This window comes from Rhinolophus sinicus, linkage group LG01 (assembly GCF_036562045.2).
Source record: "Rhinolophus sinicus isolate RSC01 linkage group LG01, ASM3656204v1, whole genome shotgun sequence".
Classification (NCBI taxonomy): domain Eukaryota; kingdom Metazoa; phylum Chordata; class Mammalia; order Chiroptera; family Rhinolophidae; genus Rhinolophus; species Rhinolophus sinicus.
This window is the reverse complement of record NC_133751.1, coordinates 156,415,118-156,439,733: the sequence shown is the minus strand read 5'-3', so window position 1 is coordinate 156,439,733 and position 24,616 is coordinate 156,415,118. Positions and strand designations below refer to the sequence as shown.

The window sequence follows — 24,616 nt, the reverse complement described above, 5'->3', positions numbered from 1 at the left end:
TAAAGGAAATCTGACCTAAATAATAAGGACCAATGTGCTTCGATAGACATTGCTTGGATGGACCAAGATCATACTCCAAAACATGACCTGTTTAGATACATCATTAAGAAATATGGAGTCTTTTAACATAAAATTCACACTAAATTGAAGGCTAGAGTTATTATTTCTCATCACCATGCTCTAATTCAATTGCATTATTCAATTAAAATAGTTTATTGATTATCTACTATTAAGTTAGAACTGATAAACCTAAAAGATTTTAAGAGAAAAGATGACTAGGGCAACTGTAATAAAATTATTATAGAACAATTGGAATTGGACCTTTAAGGTAACAAGCCATAATCATATACCATGGTTGCTGATATGAAAATAATACGAGGCACTTACATATTGGTATTGGCAGTTGATGTCAGCCATTCTCCGGCTAAACCAATGATATCCAGTCCAGTGGAGAGCTGGTTGAAAAATCGAGGATGACCTAGAGAGGTGAGTAACAGGCAAGCATCAAGGCAAACCCAGCTATCTTCAAAGCAAAGGCCTGTTCTACTAGACCACTGGGATGGGGACTCCATTCCAACGGTCTATCTAGTAGGGCTGCCCAAAAATATAGAAAATGAAGGTCAGGTTGACTCACCCTATATAAATGTTTAGCATTAATGGTGTCCCACAAACTCATATGTTTCTAAAGCATAATGCTTTTAAATTTAAAAAAACCACAAAAATAATGTCATGAAACTAGTAATCTTTCTGATATCTTATTTGATTTCTGGATGAACTCCCCTGCTATATTTTTTTAATTACGAATCAGGACGTAGTGGTCCTGATTTTCTCCATAAATGTTTCAAGTTTTAATTTAACATCCCAAGGATTTAATCCCCCAAAATCAAGGTTTACTGATGGAGGAGAGGCTACAGGCCACAGAGTTCATGGCATTGCAGACCAAACCAAGCCTGGGGAAAGTACCAGTTGAGGGCATGCCATCACTCTCTGGGTCTCCGTGGTGGTCAAATATGCTGTTAGGCATTGGGGTGTCTTACCTATATACCCTGTTTCCCTGAAAATAAGACCTAGCACACCATCAGCTTTAATGCATCTTTTGGAGCAAAAATTAATATAAGACCAGGTATTATATTATAATATAATATTATATATTATAAGACCCGGTCTTATATTATACTAAAATAAGACCGGATCTTATACTAATTTTTGCTCCAAAAGACGCATTAGACCTGATGGTCCAGCTAGGTCTTATTTTCGGAGAAACACGGTATGTAACAAATCTTTCATTAAACTAAATTTATTGCTGAGGTGACCTGGCATCTCTTCTGTGTAACAGATGCAGACACAGCCTCATATCTCATTGAGTTGTTGGTAAAATAATTGTTATTACTATATAGTAACTCTAAAGCCCTTTGCTACGCAGTGTATGCTTTCACGGTTTTTTTCTCAGCAAATTCATGTTTGTTGCCAAGTTTTGGCCAAGTTGGCATTCACGGGAAAACTCAACCCCACATCAGCAGGCCTGGCTTTGCTGTCCCGAAGGAGTCGGCGCCATAGATTATCTAGGGGTGTATGACATAGAACTGGTGTTAGAAAGATATGCTGACTGCTGTGTTTCCAGTGGAAATTGCTTTTCCTCTGAAAGAACTGTCAGAAAGCTAGTGTTTCAGTGTTCCTGGTCTACGTCCCCTCTCTGAGAATATCTGTTCTTCCCTCTATGGGATGGGGACTCATTCAGAACACCTGGGCTATGACTTCTCATATCAGAATATTCCAATCCCTGCATTCTTAAGAGTCATTAAAACATAATACTGATCTTTAGAAAGAATAAAAGAAGCTAAACAGTAAGCATAGTGTAAGGATGGAGCCAGATTCCAGACATTCGAATAGACTACTCTAAGAAGCTTAAACTAGCCCATTTTCCTTTACTTTGCCCAGTGTCAACAGAATCTATGAATCTCCTGGAACAAAACAAATTTTATTGAAATCTATTTTAAAAATACATGTAATACCCATTTGAAAACTTTTAACAACAAATCTTTCGCTTTAAGATAGGACTGAGGGGTGACTGGTTAGCTCAGTTGGTTAGAGCGTGGTGCTAATAACACCAAAGTTGCCGGTTTGATCCCCACATGGGCCACTCTGAGCTGTGCCCTACTTAAAAAAAAAAAAAAAAAAAAAAAAAGACAGGACTGAATCATAAATATATACAATCACACCATTTGACAATGTATCAAAACCAGGTGGCCTGAGAGAGACAAAAGATGGTCAAAGACAGAGTGACACAAAGGCCCTCAAACAGAAGTAAAGCAGTACCTCGTCCATTAAAATATAAAGAACACAAAGTGCCCTAAAACCTTACTTTTCTCTTATGACTACAGCCTTATGCCCCAAAAATCTTCTACCAGAATTTCTATCAAGTAACAAGGTGACCCAGTTTAAATTTCAACTTCAATTCTCTATATTCAATGAAAATAACAGACGATAGATATGGTGCCGAGCAGTGCATGACCGACAGTCGGGTAGGGGGAGAAAGAAAGACTAACTTTTTAAAGTAAAGTTTTTGAATAAATACACTTCAAGGAAGAAAAAGAGAGATGGAAAGGGAAATCTGTTTTGATTAAGAGACATATCAAGCAATTGTAATGTGAGGAACTTATTTGAGTCCTGACTCAAATGAATTATAATAAAATAAAACAAAACATTCTGCTATTCATGAGACAATTGGAAATTTGAACACTGCCTAAATACTTGATATTAAGGAACTGTAAATTTGTGGGGCTTTGGATGTTATAATGTTATTGTGGTTACGTTTGTTTAAAAAGCCCTTGATGGTGAAAAATATTTATAGATAAAATAATATTTACTTTTATATAATATAGAAGAGAAGGGAGTGGGCTGGGGGACAGGTGAAAAACAATTGGCAAAAGTTGACAATAGTTGAAGCTGGATATTAGGTATATAGGGCTCATTATACTATTCTACTTTTGTATAAGTTTAAATTTTTCCATAACAAAAAGTTAAAAAGAAAAATGAAGACAGTTGACATATTTACTGTGACTGAGGGCTGATTAGTATCTGTCTCAGTTCATGGAGAATCTATATTTATTGGTTCTTATTTCAGAAGTCTTTGCTAACTTATAGAGAAATCTCTAAAGGCCATCATCATCCCTTCATAGACTGTACCTAGATCTGTATGTTTTCACTACTAAAACCCAATACATTATTTTGGCTTAGCATTAATACTCTTTTTTTTTTCTTTTTAAAAAATATCTTCCACTGTGTGCAGCTACCTGAGGGGTTTACCCTATTGTTCTGGTATCTACATCTAAATTAGAGACCAGTACCCAGGGGCTGTTTTCACGTGGCAGCCACAGTACACTTTGCCAGGATCAAAGCTTTTACACTCTCTAGGTGCAAATGTCTTCTCCCAGAAGCTGCTCTGAAGAACAGGAGTGAATGACTGCAGGGTGAATACCTAAGTGGATTTATACACTGGACTAATAAGAGTCCATGCTTCTCTAACCATGTGATGCTTCAGTTTTATAGGCAATGTGAGTTGCTATTATGACAAATCCATGTATTTTTCTTCAAGAAACAACACTATTTTGGGCTTTAATGATAAATTTACGTGGTCTCATCTCTGAGAAAGTTTATATAGAGTGACCAGACAAAATAAAAACACTGGACCAACGCAAGTTAAGCTAAAACATATATGGAGAAGTCTGACTTTTTTAATTCAGCCAAATAACACTACTTGATCTCCATCAGGAATGGGTTAGCCATCGGATCAAGGTGAGATGTAACTAACTTGATAAATGTGCTTTTCTTTAAAAATCAAACCCAGATTTTATAATACAATTTAACTCTTGTCTACCCTGCAGTTATTCAGAGAAGCTACACTTATTCCAGTGGTGTTGGCAAACCTAAAAAGCTGTTTGTGATTCTTTATTTAAAAATGCCTTTTGAGATATTTCATGAAAATGGAGACCGAAAAAAAAGCTGGGGTCACAATACTTATACCAGACAAAATAGACGTTAAAACAAAGACTATAACAAGAGACAAAGAAGGGACCCAGCAATCCCACTTCTGGGTATTTATCCAAAGAAACCCAAAATGCTACTTCGAGGGGACCGGTGCTTCTATATGTTCATTGCAACATTGTTTACAATGGCTTAGAGGTGGAGGGAGGCAGCCTGGGTGTCCACCGATGGATGAACGGATAAAGAGGAGGTGGTACATATATACAATGAAATGTTGCTTGGCCATGGAAGGGAGTGGGTTCTTGCCATCTGCAACGGCATGGATGGACCTACAGGGTATTGTGCTGAGTAGAGTATGTCAAACAGAGAAAGACAGATGTAATTTTGTTTAATGTGGAATCTAGAGAACAACACAAACAAATAAAACAGAACAGACACAAATTCATAGATACAGAGAACATTTTGATGGTTGCCAGATGGGAGAGGGTTGGGGGAGGGGGTGAAAAGGGGGAAGGGTTTAAGAAGTACAAATTGGTTGTTACACATTAGTCATGGGATGTAGGGTATTGCATAAGGAATATGCTCTGAGGTCAATAACATTGAAATAACTATGTATGGTATCACATGAGTACTAGATTTATTGGTGGATACATGGGAGAAGGGTTGGGAGGCAGGGTGAAAAATATGAAGGGATTAAGAAGTACCATGTTTCCCCAAAAATAAGACCTAACCGGACCATCAGCTCTAATGAGTCTTTTGGAGCAAAAATTAATATAAGACCCGGTATAATATAATATAATATAATACAATATAATATAACATAATATAATATAATATAATATAATATAATATAATATAATATAATATAATATAATATAATATAATATAATATAATATAATACAATATAATACTGGGTCTTACATAATATAATATAATATAATATAATATAATATAATATAATATAATATAATATAATATAATATAATATAATACTGGGTCTTATATTAATTTTTGCTCCAAAAGACACATTAGAGCTGATGGTCCAGCGAGGTCTTATTTTGGGGGAAACACGGTATAAATTGATAGTTACAAAATAGTCATGGGGATGTAAAGTAAAGCATAGGGAACATAGTCAATAATATGGTAAAAAATATGTATAGTGCCAGGTGGGTACTAGACTAGTCAGGGGGATCACTTCTTAAATTATATGAAGTCTAACCACTATGAGGTACATCTGAAATTAACATAAAATAATATTGAATGTCAAAAAAATTAAAAAATACAAAAGTGGGAGGTAATACTCACAAAAGGCCTTTTTAGCCAGCTTCATTATTTCATTGCAACACTTTGTTTTTGACATCTGATAGCCTTACTCAATTCTATCCCCACCAATCTTCCCAGTCATACTTTCCAATGACTAGGAAGAGTGAGAGGGATAATAAAGAGACGGAAAAGAAAAAGAAAAAACAAACAGAAAAAAAAACCAAGGGGCTAACAGTTGTGGCCTCAGGCGCTCCCCTGCACTGGCAACTATGCCATGGACTGTGAATTCCTGTAAATCTATCTAGCCAACTGCTTAGGAAAGCCAGACTGTAGTGGAGAAAGACAGTAGGGAGGAAAAACCACTGTTTCACTCCAACGCTGAGAAATAGTCTGAGATCCAAAAAGTCCTTGAATGTGAGGCAATTGGAAAGCAACCACTTTGGCCAGGAGTGCTGATTAGAGAGGGTTCTGTAACCTGAAAAGGAGGCAAGAGGACATCCTCTAGGGCTTCCAGTTGGAGATAGGATTCGGTGATTCAGGGTGTCTAAACCCCAGAGATAGGCATAGGACGTGAAGTGTGTGTGTGTGTGTGTGTGTGTGTGTGTGTGTGTGTGTGTGAGAGAGAGAGAGAGAGAGAGAGAGAGAGAGAGGAGAGGCTTTTTGGCCTAGCCAAGAAGTGTTGTGTCCCTCAAAAACATACGTTCAAGTGTTAACCCCTGGTTCCTGTAGGTGACTTTTTTTGGAAATAGGGTCCTTGTAGATGTTATCAAGTTAAGAGGAGGCCATCCTGGATTAGGTTGGGCCCTAATCCAAAAGCTAGTGTCATAAGAAGAGGGAAATTTGGACACGCACACACAGGGAGAATGCCACGTGAGGTGAAGGCAAAGATCGGAATCACGCTTCTATCTACCTGCCAAGGAATACCCACAACCACTAAGACCTGGAAGAGGCAATGATGGATCCTCCCCAAGAGTCTTCAGAGAGAGCATAGCTCTGCAGACACCTTGATTTTGAATGTCTAGCCTCCAGAACTGGCAGAGAATAAATTTCTGTTGTTTTAAGTCACCCAGTTTGTGGTAATTTCTTACAGCAGCCCTAGGAAACTAATATTGAAAGGGAGGGAAATGGGCCCTATTCCCTCCAATTTCAGGGGCAGGCAAGGATAAGGTTTATCAGAATGAAATAAGCATGAAAATGGAGGAGAGAAAAGAAGTGGGGAATGGGTCATTCTGTTCTCTTCAGGTTGTGAGTAGCCTAAAAGCAAGAATGAAAACTCTTTAGACAGAACTTGCATAGCACCATGTATCTGTATATCTTTTAAATTTACTTTTACAACAATAAATGACGATGGGCTTTTGCCAGGGTTGGAGCCTTCCATTAACTGTCACTGCCCGAGGTCGTTGTGTGGTCACTGATCACTTTGCTGCCTTCCCTCACTAGGTTTGTGTTTCTCCTTCAACATGAATTCGGCATCCTCACAACTGGCAAGGGTGTGGTGCGGGGTTAAGGGTGCCACCGCATGTCCACCTGGCTCTTACCCTTACCTGTGCGGACCCCATACTTCAGGGTGTCTCTGCAGTCAACCAGGATCTGCTCCAGGGACTCAGGGTGGTCGGAGAGCTCCAAGTTGAAGCCCTCCATGCCTTCCAGCAGCTGGTGTGGGTGATGGAAATCCAGCACCTTGGTGGAGCGATCAAACGTCTTGCGGACATAGTTGAGGAGTATGTCCACCACCTCCAGTAGGAACTGCACAGTTTGCTCCTCCCCATTCTTAGCCGGAAGCAGATCTGAGGGGGTCGGGGAAAGCCAACAAGTGGTTATCACCTGACTCATATCTGGCTTTCCTATGCTCAGAAATCCCTAACATCAGCTATGATATCTTTATAGGCTTAATTTCATTCCAGGGTATGTATTGAGAATCTGAGGTACCATCTCCTCAGAAAAATGCCTATATGCATATACACAGAAGTTTTGCATACACTTTCTGGGGGTTCACAGGCTTTCTGATAGTTGGGCTGCTCACCAACGGAATAGAGTGTTTTGAGAGGCCATGAGCAGCCTGCCACTGCAGTTGTCCATTTGAAGACTGACGGGGCACCTGTCAGGTGTGTGATGGAGGGGGCTACTATCTTGCCCCCTGGTACCAGGTGTGTCCCTGTACATCCAATTCAGACACCAGGCTTTTGGTTTGTGTCATGATGTGCTTGATCTGTTGATGGCGGAGGTAAAGCCTCTATGGGTAGAAGCTGAGGTTTCCCCTGAACAGGGTGGTCCTCTGTGGTGTCCTTAGACAGGAAACTAGAACTGGAAGATGGGACTCAGGAAGGTGGGAGTTCATCCTTTTGGGCCTGAACTTTGGGATGTCTGCAGGTGACTTTGGATTACTGCCTCACTTAGGCAGAGTCAGTCACAGGGATTAGGGAGGAAAGTTGTAGAGGTCCCCAAATGAGGCTGTCATCCATAGCTCAAGCACTGCTTGGCTATACATGATGCTCTGTGTCTATTCCCTGGATAATCTGAGGTTTACTGAAGTCTTATTTACTGATCTGGTCTGGCCTGTCTGGCCTGTGAGGAGTTAATGAAAGGAGGGGATGGTAGGTTTACCTTTGAGCTGTTTGGGAGAGAGAGCCTGGGAAAGCACCTTCTAAAACCAGTGATGTGGGTGCAGCAGTAATTAGTGAAAGATCTCCAAAAGGAAAATGAGTTTCAGGACAGCACATGGTCCTGAGGCCCAGCCATACAGCTTCCCACAGGGTGATTTTGTTGTTGCTGTTGCCAACCTTGGAGGATAAATGCTATTAAGGGAATTATGGATTTTTAATATGTAACAGTCCTTCAGATTCTGAGATTCTATGAATCCATATTTGTCCCTGCAATTGTCTTTAGAGTTGACTGTTTTATTGACTGCCCTCATCCAACTTCCAAAACAATGGAGACCTGGGCACTAAGGAAGGAGGGATTCAAATGTTGGAAAAGTAGTTTCATGATGGTTCAGGGAAAGCAATGACATTTTTGGTAAAACAAGTAAAATTTCAGGAAAAAGTCAAGAAACTGAAATAGGGGACCTACTCGATAGCACTTGGGCTGTGGTGATGGGGGAAAGAAAGGGTGGGGAGGGATTACCTCGAGCAAACAGGTTAGAGAAGTCGGTCTCTGTGCGCCGGAAGCGGCCATCCCTGTCACTGTTTTCACAGGAAATCAGATTCTTGGAGGACTGCCTCTCCCTGAAGGCGGTCATAAGCCGGCTCTTCTCTTCCAGGCTGTTGGTCCTTTGCAAGAAGCCTGTAGCACAAGAAAGCTGGGTCAGAGGGAATGCACTGAACTCCAGCCTCAGAGGGTCAGCTGCTAAGCCAGGTTGACTCTCCAAGCAGGGTTCTCACTTCTCCAGAGAAGCTGAGTGTATTTTATATATAAGGGCTCTGGCACTGCTTGCCTTCAGGCGGGGAGGGGGCAGTGCCAAGTGTCATCAGTGGCACAGACCCAGTCATGCAAGAGAGAAAAACAGTAAGCAAAGCCCATTCTCTTCTCTGAACATGACAGTGAACTCAGATTAAGTCAATTGGACAGCTTCCACTCCACTAACCAGCCCCCGGATGGGGTTTTAAGGGAAGGATGTAATTGGAGAGGATGCTGCCAGCACTGGGTTTAGGGGTTGTGCAACCAGAGGGAGGAGGGAGTGAGGATCAGAACTGGGGATTGGAGAAGATGCTCTACCCAGGGAACCAGGCACAGCTTACAGGTTCCGTGTAAGTGTAGTTTTTCTGACCCAAACCAGAAGTGCAGCTTTCCCTGTCCTTGCATAAAGGTATTGGAGAAAGAGATTAACAAAGCTTAAAATCTTATGTGTGGGGACATTTAATTACCTATTGTGGAAAAGCACTTTGCTAAGCATTCAGGATGGGGGACCTATAAAAATAAATGAGACAGATCCTCTGCCCTCTAGGAGCTTACAGTTTCGCTGATGGTGGCCAATGTTGGAATAGAGCTAGTGAGCCCAGGGTAGGATTCAAAGCACTTCTCCTCTGCTCCTCGGAAGGAATGGACTTTCTGGTCTGAGGGGATCAGTACAAACTCCACCAGCAGCAAACAGAGAAGTAGGTTGAGCCAAAAGGGCTGGAGACTCCACTAACTTGGAGCACAGTGTTCCTCAGCACCCCCAGCCATCCCCTCTGGGCTCAGGGCCTGCAGACCCGCTCCTTCCTTCAGCATCTCCTCCAGTTTAGCCTCAATCTTAGCCCTGAGCCCGAAATACAGCACACTGAAAAGCAGAAGAGAGTTCTAAGCTTCTTGGTGACCCCAAAGCTGTCTTTGTAAATACCAAGATCCTTTGGGGAGTCACTTGAGTCACAAGGCAGGCTTGGAGGAAAGTCCCAGGAGGTTCAAGGAGAGGCAGGTTAATCTGGGGAATTCCACTGTACTTCCCCAAGACTGCAATTCAGTGGTGAGGGGTGGAGGAAGGCGGGATGCAGGGGGAAGGCTGCAGTGAGTAGAGTCCTCCCACACACTGGAGTGGGCTCTGTTTTTGGAGGGAAGAATAGGAAGGCAGAGGCACCAGATCCTTCCTTCTCCCAGCACCTTGTACACTTATCACTAAAGCTCTAAAGCACACCAGAAGGGAGAAATACACTATAATAAAACTCCATACTTGGATATAAAGATGGAACTTATCTCCTTTCCCTCACCTCCTCTCCTGCTTTCGGGATTCCTCCCCAAATCCCCAACCTCCCTGCTGGCAAAGAGTCCCTGAGACTGAAGCCGACTGTACTCCCTCTTGCTCTACACCCTAGCTGTGAGGACCTACTTTAAGGCTGTAACTGGCAACCTAGCTCAACATTCTTAAGAGGCAAAGAAAGAGGCAAAACAGAGGAGAGCTGAAGCCGAAGTTGGCTTTGGTCAGGTTGTAGCACTGGCTAGCTGCAAGGGGAGGAGAGGAGGCAGCCCTGTTAGGACTCCACCTCTGGGCTGTGCGGGAAACCTGCTGCTGGTTTCTCACACTGCCCTCAAACTCAAAGGACTAGAGGGCCCAGTGAGGGGTGCAAGAGTGGGGAATGAGAGAGCACCTGACTAGAGCCAGTTGTTTCCAAGTGGAGCAGAGAGCTGTGCATGGCATAAAAACACATGGCCAAGAGGGGAAATGGGGCCTGAAGCCCAACCCTCCTGTTCTCACTGAGCTGTGGTATGGAATTGTATCTACCAAGAGGAAGGGGCTCTTTTTCTGATTTTTAACTAACAGTGCCCTGCCAGACCTCCTCTACTCCACCTTTGTTATTTCAAGAGAAGCCAGAAATACAGCATATTTGAAGTCTCTGTTTAAAAGTTGGCAACTGACACAAAATTAAACACACACACACACTGCATGGGCTAAATTAAAAGAGCCGAGGCTATAATTGGCAGCCAGTTTGGGACCTCTGCATGGATAAATGAGGGAGGCCCAAGGACACGCTGGGAATTTAGCAGAGCCCAGAGTCAGAACTTAGGACCCTCTGCATCTCCTTTCATTTGGGTCATGCCACCATGCTGGTAGCCACCCCACTCTTTACCTCTTGACAAGACCCAGGATTTCTTATAGCTGATTACTCTCAGGGGATTCTGCTTCCAGAGCTAAGGGTACCACTGCTGAGACCCAAGATCTTCCTTGCAGCTTCATTCCCAGGGGTTCCAGGGAAGGGGTAGGAGAATGGGTGGGGGGAGAATCTTGGCAAGGCACTGAAGAAGTTTCGGGACGGGGGCGGTATCATGGCAATGGATCGGGAGGTGGGAAGAAGACCATAGTCTAGTCCCTCTGCTATTTTAAGGTGAAAGGTCAAACCAACCACAAATAGTGTCAGGTCACAGAGGGCACCCTTCAGGCCACAGAAAGTTTGGGATGAAAGGAGTGGAGGGGGCTGTGGATTCAGGTCAAAACCAAAGACTGCACTTGGCCTCCTCTAGATTAAAATGAATTGGTCCAAAGTATGGAAAATATATCTTCCTGGTGTTTTCTTTTCTTTCAGAATCAAACCTCACGTGAAGCCCCCTAACCTGTGGCCCCCAAAAGCAAGCATTTCAGCAGAAGGCAATTTTCCCTTAATGGAGTACCAGCCCTCTCCTCCTGTCACTGTGCTTTGCAACTTTCCTGAAATTAGTGTGGGGGGTAGAAACCGAGAAGAAACTCTCTGAGGGTGGTAGCCCCAAACGCCCAAGAGCTCTCCCTCAGAAGAAGTTGATGCAAACTTGGAGACCCACATTCTGGGATCCAGAGAAGCTCAACTCTTTCCTGCTCCTTTACCCTTTCCGGGCGCTTTGGTTTTCCTCAAAGGGGTCATTAGACCTTTTCTTCCCACAGACTCCGAGGGCCTGCAGTCTGGGAAGCTGGGAGTACCCCCTGTGCTGAGGATAGGAGGTGGGGGTGCGGGTGGACGATGGCTGCGCCCCCGACCCCCACCCCTGGCAGGCCCAGGACCTTAGGGAAAACAGCCCTCACCCCAAGTCTCCCCCACCCTCTTCTCTACTGCAGAGGGTGCCCAGGGCTCGCTCAGTTCTGCTTGCCCGGCTGCATGACAATGACTGCTGCTGAAGCCCAGCGCCTAGCCGAAGGGACCTGGCGCTGAACGGGCCATTAAGCGTGGAATGGCGGCGGGGTAGGGGGCTATTTATAGAACAAAGCCGGGGCTGCTGCCAGCTGCCCCAGCCCCTCGGGATCGGAGACCCAGCCTCGCCCCACGGCCTCGCGTGCTGGAGAGAGAGCTAAACCCGGGCCGAGGCAGGGCGGGGTTTTCCTTGGAAAATGGCTAGGTGTGGAGTCGAGCAACCCTTCTTCACAGTAAATGCTGCTTCCGGGATCCAGGGGAAAGAGTCCTAGAAGCAGGCCGCTCAGGGAAGGGAGGATGGTTCCCAGAAGCTGCTAAATAGCCCCTCTCTGCTCCGACCACAAACTGCCGCTGCCCTGGGGCCAGGGACACAGGAAAGCTGGGAAGCTGAGATCAGGCCCAGAGCACACACTCTGGCTGATGGCTCTGGGGCGCGTTCCTGGGCTGTGGCGGGCGGGTTTGCCTGGTGTCCGCTCTGCTGCTATCTCCAGCGCACAGCAGCTGACGGATGGCTCTTTAATAAGACCCTCGTTAATCTTCCCCCGCCTCTCCCCCGCCTGCCGGGGGACATCAGTATTTTCTGGCCCGATAAGGCTAGAGATTTTAGACGGTGACTTGTAGCAAGGAAAGCAAATCCTCATTGTTCAGCCGGAGCCACTCGGCTGTGTCCCTTCGAACAAATCTCCTTTTCTCCTTAAAAAAAAAAAAAAAATTACATTCCCTGGGCGTTTTCATTTCAGACCCTCACATCTCCGGAGAGCTGTTCTCCTCTCCAGCTCCCAAATCTATTTCGCTTCCTCTGGCAAATTGTGTCCAATTCCCCCTTTCCCTCTTGCGGCCCCCCGCCCCCCCTCCCTTTCTCTCACCTCCCTTCCTTCAAAGGCGAGCTCCGAAAACCCTCCGGCCTGCGCGGCCGCATCTCCCTCAGGTAGGCCATCGGGGGTGCAGGCTATCCCTTTCTCTTGGCCTTCGAGGCCACAAAGAACGAAATCTAAATCTGTCCTTCGAGGCCACAAAGAACAAAATCTAAATCCGTTATGGCATCTCGGGGCAAAAAAATCTCAAGCCAGAGAGGCCACTTTCAACGCGCGATGGTAGAGAGGGGAGGGGGACAACATGTCAGCCACCGTCTTAGGCAGATAACGACGAGCCAGGAAAGCCAGACCAGTTCACCTTTTCTACAAAACCTTCTAGACACCCGCAAAGCATAAGGGTTGGAACCGCCCCTGCGCCGGGCAAGAATAGCCCAGCTGCCGCACAGGGGTGGGGCCGCTGTGCTCCCGCTCTGGTGCCCAGACACCCCAAAGGGAGCCCCACGGTCTCAGGTAGTCCCGGACGGAAGCCTTGGAGATGGTCCCTTGGGGCCAGGTCAGGGGAGGGCAGAGGAGGGTCCAGGCCTGTAGAGGAGGGTGTGTCCACCAGGCATCAAGGCTGCAGGTACATTAGAAAAACCATCCCCAAGAGCCGGGATCTCCTTCCACGTGGGTCCCACTTTCCCAAACCCTCCAAGCCCGCTTGCCGCGCGCCACCTTGCCGGGCCCCAGCCGGCCCTTTCACTTACCGCAGATCTTGAGCCCCAGTTTTCTGGTGCATCCATGAGCCACGCCGCACCAGGTGTCATACGCTAGAAAGCAAGAGAGGTGCGATCAGTGAGGCTCAAACCGTAAGGGACAGGGTTGAGGGCAAAGGTTTTCTGGGGAGGGTGGGGCAGGTCTTCGCCTGTACTCCTCATTAAAATCGCTTTCCTGAAAGGAGCAAGGAGCCAGATCTGTGGGCTGACGAGCAGACTCACGCCCTCCTAGTCCCCATTCACACACCCCTCCTGCTCCTACTTTCAGGTACAGAAAGAACGGTATCTCTGAGACGCAACGCACCAGAGCCTCGCCGGAACTCCAAGCAACCCACGCGAGGGAGCCGGGAGGAGGCAGCGTCCGAGTGAGGCAGGCTAACCAAGTGCAAAGGGTCACGCTCCGCCGCTGGAATTGCCCAATATCCTCCCGCCAGGCCCTGTCCCTTGGTCTCTGCCCCGCAAACTCGAAGGGCAACCACAGCAGCCCGGAAAGGGAACACAGAGGCATCTGGGACCAACACGTCTCATAATTTCTTGGCGGGTCTCCAGCCGAGTGGCAGCTTAAAATAAACTGGCATGAAATGGGGTCGCGGAAGAGTTCAGGAATTAATTGGGTGAAAAATAGTATTTGACTAGATGATCGGGCTCGCATGGCTGCTCTTCAGTTGGACCGGGGAGTCGGGAACACAACAGTCCCACTGCTCCTCCCCGGCCCCCTCTTCCCAACCTGCCCCCCATTAACCCTTCCCTCAACATCTCGGGTCTGGAGCAGGCGAAAGAGAAGGGAATCAGGTACCTTTCCCCTGGCCCTGCCCTATTTTCAAACCCCTCAGGGTCTATCCTGCCCTTGGGGTTCACCTTCCAGCAAGGAGCCTGAGGGGTGCCTGCCGAGCCCGCTTGTGAGCTGCTGTGGTGGGCCGAGCGTGAAATTCCCTTCGGATCCTTCAGAGCAAAGCTCCTCCAACCACTCCCATCCCCCATCCAACCCTGACCGGTGCCTTCAGCCCTGCACGAGTGTTGGCTGCGATAAGGAGAGTGACATCCATTAAAACGAGGCACAACAGAACCCCAGCGGGGAGAAGAAATAGCGCGACTCAGTGAGACGGCGTGTCACAGATGGAGTTCCTGCAACAGACAGGAAATCGGTGCGAAAGCAAAACCCTAATAATAATAACACCGAACTGGTAAAGAGCTATTTCCACCCGATAAAGAGCTTCCACTTTAAACACCCATCTCGGCTAATTTTCATAACAACCTTATGAAACACGAATGTTAATCTAAGACTCATTTTACAAATAAGAACCTTGAAGCTCAGAGAGGCTAAGCAAGTTTTCCAAGGTCACTCAGATAGGGCATTGGAATTCAGACTGATTGCTCTGCCTTTCAGAGCTGGGGACCACAGTGAAAGAAAGGGAAAGAGAGACGGGAAAAGGAACAGAGAGCCCTTTTGGTGTAGCGAGTGGAGGGGGAGGAGGGACAGCAAGAAGGAGGGGGTCCTTGGCGCAAGAGGCCGAATATGGTTGTGCAGATTGGGCAAGGCCACCTCCTAGGAGACCTTGCAGGGGCACAGAAGTAAGGCCAGCTGGGAGAGCGAGGACGAATCTGGAAAACAGAGAGAGAGTGGACAGAGAGCCCGACATTAGCGTGCAGTCTGGGAGGTTGGGGACCAGCGACAGCGTTCTCTGGACAGGTGGCTGCATGCTCTTTCCCGGCTGGGTCCTCGACTATCTTCCCTCTGCCTCGGAGGCTTCCGGTCGCGCCAGGCCATGTGCAAACTCAGGTCAAAGCCTCTACTGGGTCTCGGACCTGGGGCTTGGCACATGCGCTCCACCTCTGGCTGCCACGGGGAAGAAGGAGCGCGGCTTGGCAGTGGGGGTGCAGGACTCAAGGATGGGTGAACACAACGGCCTCCCAGCCTCACCAGGCAGCAAAAGAGGGGCGGGAAATGTTGAGAGGACTGGAAAAGGAATCCATCAAGACCGTAGCAACAGACAAAGGCGAGCAGGCCTCTCGTTCCTCCTGGCCTGTTCCGACCAGCTCTGCAGCCCGTGCCCGGTTCACGTGCCACAGGACTGGCGGCTCTCCCGAGCCCCTCTTTGTTGTGTTGGGTAATTGTAGCTCGCCTGGGGGGCGGGGAGAGGGAGCTGCAAATGGAATTGGAATGCAGCCTAAGGACTTAAGACAAGGCCTCCAGCCTGGGAGCCAGTGGCAGCGCCAACGGGTTGGGGGGGGAGGGGTCTTACACTCTAACACTCCCCATCTTCATTGATGGAAACAATCAACGTTTTCTCAAGCTTATAGAAAGTGCCATAAAAGCGCAGCAATAAGCCCTCCTAAACATGCTGCCATCCCTAAGACCCACTTATATAGAAAATTGGGGGCGGTTATTTTCTGGAGCTGATAGATTTGGGGGGAGGCACATTTCAAGCCAAATTGGAAAAAGAAAAACAATTCTCTCTTCCCCATGCCTCCACAGAACAGTAGGAAATCAATCTGAATTAAAGACAAATTGTGAAAAGGGTTGAGAAGCGCACTGAACCAGGGGTGGGGAAGCATAAATCTCCTCCCCCCCCCCTTATCTAGTTCCCCTTTTCTTCCTCCCTCTTTGGGACATGTCAATTGCTGACAGGTCTCCTGCCGGGGAGAAAAGAGAGGGGTGCTCTCTCCTGCCCTGGCAAACCTTCTGGCCTCCTCCTGGTTCCCCACCTCTCATCACTCAGGATGCTGCCCACTCTTTTTTCTTTTTTGTTTTGTAGATGTAATTAATTGTCTAAAATGTCGAGGCTCCATCTCAAACCATTTTATGCACCTTTCTCGCCTCTGACTTCTCCCTCATTCGTCAATAGCTCGACGCAAATTTGGAGCAATTAGGGACCCCGAGTTTTCTAAAAGCTGCAATTAACGTCGAAATTTCCGCTGATTATAGACTTCAAGCACAGCGCAGGGGGAAAGAAGGAGGGGGTCTAATCTCTTCCCAACGAAAGCAGGAGACAGAAGACTCAATTCCCGCTGGGACTCCGGGCTCCTCACACCGTCCCCTACCCTGACCCTCGACGTCCCACCAAGCAAAGAATCCACACACAAGACAACAAAAACAACGCGCTCCCCGCCGGAATCTCCCTCGCAGCTAAGCCCTCAAGGATCGCTGCCACTTTGACCCTTCACGGTTCCCACTCTCCAGCGCCCCCAAATCGCCTAGCAGCCCTGTCAGTAGAACGACCTCTGGCCGGGATCGGGTCAGGGCCCCATTTCTTTCCAGCCTCCATCATCTCTGCGCTCCTCCTTCCCTTTCCGCCAGCGTAGCCTCCTCACGTCCCAGCGCCCCCACCTTCCTCGCAGTCGATTTGACGGGAAACTGGGACAGGACCTACTTGTGGGGCGCAGGTTGGTAGTATTGGGATCCGCTCCCGCGTTCGAAGAGGATGCGGACGAAGAAGGGGTCGAAGACGCCATGAGCTCGGTGGTCCAGGGGCCTCTGCAGTCTGGGGTCCTCGGCCCGTCAGGCGAAGGCACAGGCTGTAAAGACAAGCGATAGCTGTGTGGGGAGGGCTTCCGGGGTCCGGCGTGCGAAAGGCTACTGAGTGCTCCGAGTGCGGGCGCTCCTCCTGAAGTCCAGGCTCGGGAGAGAGAGGCGGGAGGAAGGGCAGCTAGCCGGCTGGGTCGGGGTGCGCGGGGGGAGGAGGAGACGTGCGCGCGAGCTCAGAGACTCCCGAGCCGGCAACGTAGTCCCCGGCGGCTCTCCAGTTTGGCTGAGCAGCGGGGCGACCTGGAGGGCAGCGCTGAGTCTAGAGGAGCCCAAGGCCAATGCAGGACGCGAGGGTGCGGGGGACTGGGCTAGGAGAAGGGAGGCTCAGTGAGCGATTTTCCAGCCTAGCCGCGACAAGCCCCATTGGGTTCTCAGCAGCCGGCCGGCGGGCATACGCGGGGAGGGCGCACGGGGCGGGCACGTCTGGTTCGGTGTCTGGTTCCCGTTGTTGTGTCTGGCTAATTCCCTGGGAAGGAGGCTAACTGCTCTGGAGATGGAGGACTTTGGTGAGACAAGGTGAGAGGAAAAGGTGAGGGTCCAGATCTTTACAGTCTCCTTCGGACTTGGCAGGGAAAGAACTACAGTCACTTTGCAAGCCTGGCAGCCAGAAAGCAGCGGGTCGCAACCTTGCTCGTCTCCCTCTTGTCCCACCCCACTAGGAGCCATCTCAAAGCCTGGGATTAGGCTTGGTCTAGGTTTCTGTGTTTCCCTTCCACCCAACTCTCTGAGGTCCCCGGATTTCTCGCAGCACAGACTCGGAATGGGTGAGGGAGGCAAGAACTGGGAACGTCACCGGGGAAACGAACTTGCGCCCAGGGCGCGGGAGACAGCCGCTAAGGATTGGTGCTCAGCGCCGCTGCTCAGCGCTCGGCGCTGGCGCGATGGCGTCCGAAGGCCCCGGGACAGACATCGTGCGGTCGAATCTGGGTAGGTCTCAGATCCAGAGGAGCAGCGCCCGCGGCCCACCGCCTCCTCACCCTCCCTTAGACCCCACTCCTAGCTCCGCGCGCGCACTCGCACAGCAACGCAGGCATAGGGTAGACCGCAGCTTCTGAGGAAGTAACAGGTTACCGCTCTGAGTCGCGCCTTCAGCTGCTGCTGCCCCGGAGCCCTCAGGTGAGACGGGCGCTCGCAGCCGGGAAGCGCAGGAGAAAATCGCTTTCGATCCACTTCTGCGCGAGCCTCAGCCTCTCTGCATCCCCGAGGCGTGAATCTCTCTAGTGGGGACAGGATGAGTGCGAGGGCGGGGGTCTCTGAGCCGCGCACCAGCGGAGAGCCAGTACTGAGGAGGGCGGCACGCACTCGGCTGCGGAGGGTAGATGGCGGACGCCGGAGGCGGGGGTTGGCGGAGAAACCGCGGGTGGAGAAGACCCAGCTGAACCGCCAAGGCTGGGCTCTGGAAAGTCCGGGCGGCCATGCGCTTACCCACCTTGACTCGGCCACAGTAAGCCGAGCGCTCCTGCCGCTCCTCTGCGCAGCGCTCAGCGATCCGCTTGGCTCGGCGGGCCCTGCCACAGGCTTTATCTGCCCGGCGTCACCTCCAGCTGCCGCCTCGCTCCCACTATCACCGTCCCACACGCGAGCGCCCGGAGGAGAAGAGAGCGACCGCGAGAGGCGGCTGCTTGGCTTCGGGGGAGGCGGGGGCGGAGTGGGGAGGCGGGACCCGTTCCGCGAAGGAATCACGAGGCCGCAGCTCCCGGGGGCAGCTTGTCGGCGTAGTGGCGGGGCTACTTTGCAGGTGCCTGACCGCCTCCGGAGCTTTTATACGGCGATTATAAATCCAGATCACGGTTTTGCGCCCGGAGGGGGTGGGGGGAGGGCCCTATGAGTAATCCAGAACGTACTCAACACGTTCTATTTTTTGAAATAGGCAATGTCGGGTAAGAGGAGGGAAAAGATAATTCCCATGAAGAATTCTGCTTCCCTGAGCGCTTCTTCCTCCCTCTCCTACCCCCATCCCCATATCTTCGAGAAGACCAGAACAGTGGTATTGCCTCAATTTCTTTCCCCGCCGTTCCTCCAGATCTGCGACCCCGCCACGCTTCCTTGAGCGACAGCTAGCTCTGTGTCCTCGCTGGCTTTCTACTGAGCCAGGATTGTTGTAAAAGCAAAGCAAGCAGGAGGTTGGGGAATGACACTTAGACCCTTGAAGGAATCTCCATCTTCTTTGTACCTATTTCCTCATCCAGCTGGAGGCCTCCCCAAAGCACTTCACTTGAGCACAGCTACCCAGTGCCACGGCAGAGAAAAGGGTCCAGTTTCCCACCCAGTTTGTGCTCCCTCCTACTGTGCACCTAGTGTAAATGAATCAAGAGGCTTTGGCTAGAAATAAATGATAACGGTTTATTCAAGGGTCTTAGGGTTTGCAAACTGGAAACACAACTAGGCAATATCTAGAGTGTTCCCATGAAGAAAGATAAGCTGAGGGTTCTTATAGTACAAATTCTTGAGAAGAATCAGTTCTGCATTCTTAGCCTCTGGATTGGTCCCAGATGGTAATCTTCTCATAGAAGACTGGTGGTCTGGATAATGGATGTCAGCTGATCTGGATAATGAAAATCAGATGGTGGGGATACCTGAACGTTCTTTCCTTAGTCCTTCAGAGGGTAACCAGAGGGTTATCTGGAGGTTTTGATGTACATCCAGACAGTGACGCAAGATTGGAAAGTTAAAAAGTTTAAGTTCCCAGGCTAGTTAAAACAAGAATAGAATTGTTTCTTCATGCCTCAACCTACTTGATTTTAGTAAGTTAGCAGCTTGACTATAGTGATTCCATTTTATTTCTTCATTCTATTCCTCGCTGGCTTTAGTCCCCTTGGTGATGGGGAAAGAAGTAATCCTGATTGATCACATCTGAAGGTTAATAACATGCACTAGCGCCGCTCTACACCAACGGGAAACCCGACCACAGAGTTGACCTGTGTGTGTGTGTGTGTGTGTGTGTGTGTGTGTGTGTGTGCGCGCGCGTTTGTGTGTACGGAAGGGCCCTTGCTTTTTAAGGATTCTCCTTTCGCAGTATTTAAGCATACTTAATGCATTGCCGCGTTCAGAAAGTCCTTCCTCACAAAAAAGCGTTCACGGAAAAATTTCCACCAGAGGGCGCCAGGCGCCCAGAGACCGAGAAGCATTGTACTAGCCTGGTCTTTCCTGATGCGCCAGAGCCTACACCTGGAGGGGCGGGCGGGGCTGCTACTCTCCTGCTCCTTCAGTCCATCCCTCAGCCACCCTCCCTGCTAAGTTATGCTCTCCCCTTTCCTTTACCTCAACTTCTTTTACTTTAAGGCAAAACAAAGTTGGTCTTTGTGTGTGTCTGGATGACACCCTGTAACCAGCGATTGCTTTTCCCGTTTAGAGTGATTTTTTTTTTTCCTGTTGCGATGCAGCAGGCAAGGGTTATTTATGGGCATGTCTGCGGCCTTGCTGGTCGACCCGAACCTCGCCCCATCTTCTTCAATGTCTTATCGCCTTTCACCACAGTGGAAATGCTGAAAATCTTACAAATCACTGAAAATTCCATAAGGGATATTGAAGATTCTTCCTGAGAAGATATAGTCCAATCAGTAAGAGGGATCTCGCTGTCAGGTTTGAAATAACCGCGTTGCCCTTGATACTAAAGAAAATACTGTCGCCCTCTCTCCACCTTACAATAAAAGCTCAGGCACTTTTTAAGGACACAAAAGCATCCTCAACTGGGGTAACAGCAGCTCCAGGCCAGGAGCTTGGGTCTGAGCACAGTGGGTGTGCCCACTCCGCACAGGAAATGTCCCTTGGAACCTTGCACCTCCCAGCTTCTCCACCACGCTGGGAACGCGCGGTTTATTACAAGGCTCGGCTCGGAATTCCACTTCGTCCCCTCCTCTACCTTCTCTAAAAGAGATGCTGCACCAATCAGGGAGCCCGTTGCCAGTGTTAAATCATTCAAGACGAGGGGCAAGGAGACAGGAGGGAGGAGGCAATAAATCCCGGCGCCCCTCGGAGTCCGCTGTCCGGGGAAGACGCCCTCTCGTCCTCTGTCTCCCCAACATTCTCCCAAGACTCGAGATTTTTCAAAGGAAGATTCGTTTACCTTCACCTGTGGCATCAGATTGAGATATTTCCAATGACTCCCTCTTTGACCCCAGTGTCCATAACCACTCACCCCTAACGTTTTAGCCAAAAAAATTGTTTCATTGGAAAAAGAAATTACCTACAAGATTAGGTATCCCAAATTAAAACTGAGTCTGGTCCAGGTGCGAGGACATTCCTCTCTTTCTCCTTTATGGAGGGGGAGGGAAGGGATGAAGGCTAGTCCTTAATTTTAAAAAATGTTTAATTAAATATCAATAATTAATTAAACTGATATTTATTTATCACCTACTGTATGCCAGACACTGTTCTCATGGAGCTTACACTGTCCAAGCAACTTATATTATCCCTGCACTCATGGAGCTGACATTCCAGGTAGGCGGGGAGAGTAACAGACTTGGGGGCTTAATTGCTTTGATTTATTCTCCAATTATTTCTCATCGTGGGCTCAGCGGAGATGGTAAGAATCGTAGGCTCAGCGGAGATGGTAAGGAACTGGAAGTCCACCCAGTTCCAGCACGAGTTCGGAGGCAGGGCCTGGCTCTTTCAGCACCAAGGACAGAGCCCACAGTTAGGTGCCCTCAAACCTCTCCGGTCCGCGCTTCGGTCCCCAGCTTTTGGCCAACCCACCCAGCGCAACGCGGCCCGCCTCCTACCCGCCCTCACCCCGACCCCTGGCAGTAACTGCTGTATTTGTTTTCCCTTGTTGGTGGAGGTGGGGTGGGGTGGAGTATTTCGCCCCTTCTCTCTTCCCCATTAGAAATCAAAAGGAGGGTGGTTGTTGTTGTCTTTTGGCTCTTCAGAACACTTGGGATCCATATTTTTTTGTTTGTATTTGTCATTCTTTTTTTCCATCTTTTATTAGTACCGGGAAAATACTTTGGACAATGTGGGTGGAAAAGATGTCCTCTCTAGGGACTCGAACCGGCGATGAAGGATGGCCCGGAAGGGAGTGGTATCCGCGCAGCTGTTTCGTTTTCTTTTGATCTAAGGTTTAGCGCTTTGAAGAAACGGGAACGCGACGCCCAGAGGCAGTATGGGTGGGCGAGTGCGACCCCTCCAGACTCTCTCCGGGGTGTGCGAGCCTGAAGCCCTGGCTACTCGATCCTGTCCGCAAGAACAACCTTCCTTTAGGTCAGCGTTGGCTGGAACTTGGGAACACGACCCTCCGCCCACAATGCCCTTTCCCTGGGAGGTTTAAAGATATTCCAGCTGGATTTGGAGCCCAACCTTTCGGCAAAGGAAAAAAGGGAGTAGGTGGGGGGTGAGTAAGGCATGGAAGGGGCGCCCCACGGGCTTCGGGGGAGATTTTTATGCGTAAGATATGGTCCACGTCAAGGTGAGTAAACAAGAAACGTCAATCTTTTTTTTTTTTTTTGACGTATTTAGTATTTTTAGCCTCCAGGAAAGGTAATTTAGAGCCATGATATTGGTTCATTTCAGCTGGCAATTTAAGGTCTATTTTAAGTATCGTATTTATGACCAAAGGGGGGAAAATGGCAGTGATCACCGTTTAAACGTCTGTCTCCCGAGACCAGGGAGGGCTGTGGGAAGCTTGTTAATCTCACACTCGGTTTTTCTTAGGCTGGAGCTAAAGTCTATTTGGTGTGTTTGTGTACTCTAAAGGTAGCTCCCCAGATCATTCCGGACTTTGGGGACCACTGCTAAATCGACACCCGTACCCCAACAGACCACACTACACTCACTCCTGGGAGACAGGAAAGGGTTAAAAGGGTGGCGAGGGAGGCAGAATTCCAACCAGCACGTTGGAGAGGACTCCGGAAATTACAACCTTTTCTCCTAAAGAAGAGAGCTGAATTGCTCAGATAATAGTCAAATAGTCCCTTCCCCCTTGACATTCTGAACATGAAAACATTCCAATATTAAAGAAATTAATCAAGGAGGACAGAGTGATTTGTATTTGGGCAAATGTACAAATCTTTAGACGCCCAATTCTTGCCATTCCAAACATGAAGACAAAGGGACCACTAGGTGGCGCTAGATTATAATTTCTGAGGAGAAACAACGGGCCCAGAAGAGCAATTCAAGGAAGGAAAACTGCAGGCCCTTTCCAGTTCACCCATCCCCTGCCATATTTCACAAAGCAGGGCCTTTTTTAATGCTGGGGCTGGAAGTGGCCTGAAACACTCAGTCTCTTTGTTGCTTTGGTGAAAGAGAAGGGGGTGCAGAGTATCCTTTTCCCACAGAGCTGCTCCTCCAAGGTAGCCTTGGGAAGGGAATTCTGATATTAGGCAAGGTGTTTCTCTGCAAAATTGGAGACCAAGGAAATAACAGCTCTGGATTGCAATTCTGACACAAAGCTTTTAGGACATATCTATGTTTTCAGTTCTTCTCTCAACAAAACCTAAGGCAAAATCAGTCCTTTCCCCAAAAAGTGGGATGCAAGTGATTCTCCATGAGATGCTTTTAGTGAAAGAGTATGAAATGGGGTGCTAGGTATAGTGATATTTTATCCATTTCTTTCAGTGTGAAAACTCTTGAACTATTTAAAATAGCGGGCATTTAGCCCTTATTTCAGACATAGATGTCTGGGACTGCTGTTTAATGAGAAGGTTCTGACTTAGTTGTGGAGAATATGATAACAAACTTCTATTTCAGATCAGGTTTATTCTCTAATTCTGGCCAGTTACTTAGGGGAGAAAACTGGAAGCTTAAAGTGAGGGGGTTCATCACTGCTGCTCTAGCTCAGTCCCCTTCATATAAAGAACTTACATACAGGGGGTGCCAAAAAGATGTATAAAAGTGGACACTTTAGTCAACGTTGCTCAAGCAGTTCGCCATAATCAGAAGTGTCTGGACGCTGATGGTAACCACTTTGAGCACCTCTTGTAATTGCATAAGTCAAAGATGACTTGTATTCATCTTCCGTTATCGGTATATATTACAATTTTAATATTTTTTTTCCCCTTTCTTAAAATGTGTATACCTTGTTTTGGTACCTCTGTTTAAGAGCTCACTGGAATTTATTCACAAAGTTCTCATCTGTAAACACACACCACGGGTTTTCCCAAAGCAGTTAGTCACCTGGAGCTCATTCTAGCTTACTCTCAACTGCAAGGCTGAGGTCCTGTTTTCTTGGGTGTCAGGGATTTTTTAGATCTGCACAACCTGAAACTTCAGGCAGTCTCTAAATATGAGGCTTAAATAACGAGTACCTTCTCACTGGGGCTATAGGCACATTGTCTCTACTTCATAGCCAGGGACAAATCATGGACAAGTGTCAAAGACACTTGAACTGGTATAACTTTTTTCCCTCTTCCACAGATCAGGACTGTATACTCCACTCCCTCCAACGCCCACCCCTTGATATGGGGTTTGGCCATATGACTTACTTTGGCTACTGGAATGGAGCTTAACTGCAAACCCATGAGTTTTGGGGTGATGTGTTATACATTTTTGTGGTAGTAGCTGACACCAGACCAGGGAGAGCCAAGGTGAGACTGTCATGCAGGGAGGCCTGCGGGGTCTCTGCTCCCACTCCCCACATAAGAACGCAGGACATGGTGAGGCCAAAAAGGAACACCCATGGAACCATAGATGGGGGAGTCATACCACTATATTCTCTCTGGCGGCTGAAACAGGAAGCAGGAGCCACATAATTCGCAACCCTCACTGCG

At 48.2% G+C, this 24,616-nt stretch overlaps 1 protein-coding gene across 3 annotated transcripts in view; it reads right to left on the bottom strand.

Annotated features, from left to right (window-relative positions):
• GAD1 (glutamate decarboxylase 1) overlaps positions 1-18,647 on the bottom strand; it is a 39,584-nt gene extending 20,937 nt beyond the window's left edge. The window contains exons 1-6 of one of the 3 annotated variants that reach the window (XM_019727405.2): positions 18,343-18,647; positions 16,759-16,903; positions 13,379-13,441; positions 8,372-8,530; positions 6,793-7,035; positions 388-478 (exon numbers count right to left, since the gene is read on the bottom strand). In XM_019727405.2, the coding sequence (XP_019582964.1) occupies positions 388-478; positions 6,793-7,035; positions 8,372-8,530; positions 13,379-13,441; positions 16,759-16,840 (638 nt within the window). In that variant the 5' untranslated portion in view covers positions 16,841-16,903; positions 18,343-18,647. Of the gene's footprint in view, positions 1-387; positions 479-6,792; positions 7,036-8,371; positions 8,531-13,378; positions 13,442-13,691; positions 13,756-16,758; positions 16,904-17,984; positions 18,291-18,342 lie in introns of those variants that run through there. The other 2 variants (XM_019727407.2, XM_019727406.2) reach the window with 2 other exon arrangements.
• Positions 18,648-24,616: the final 5,969 nt, after the last annotated feature.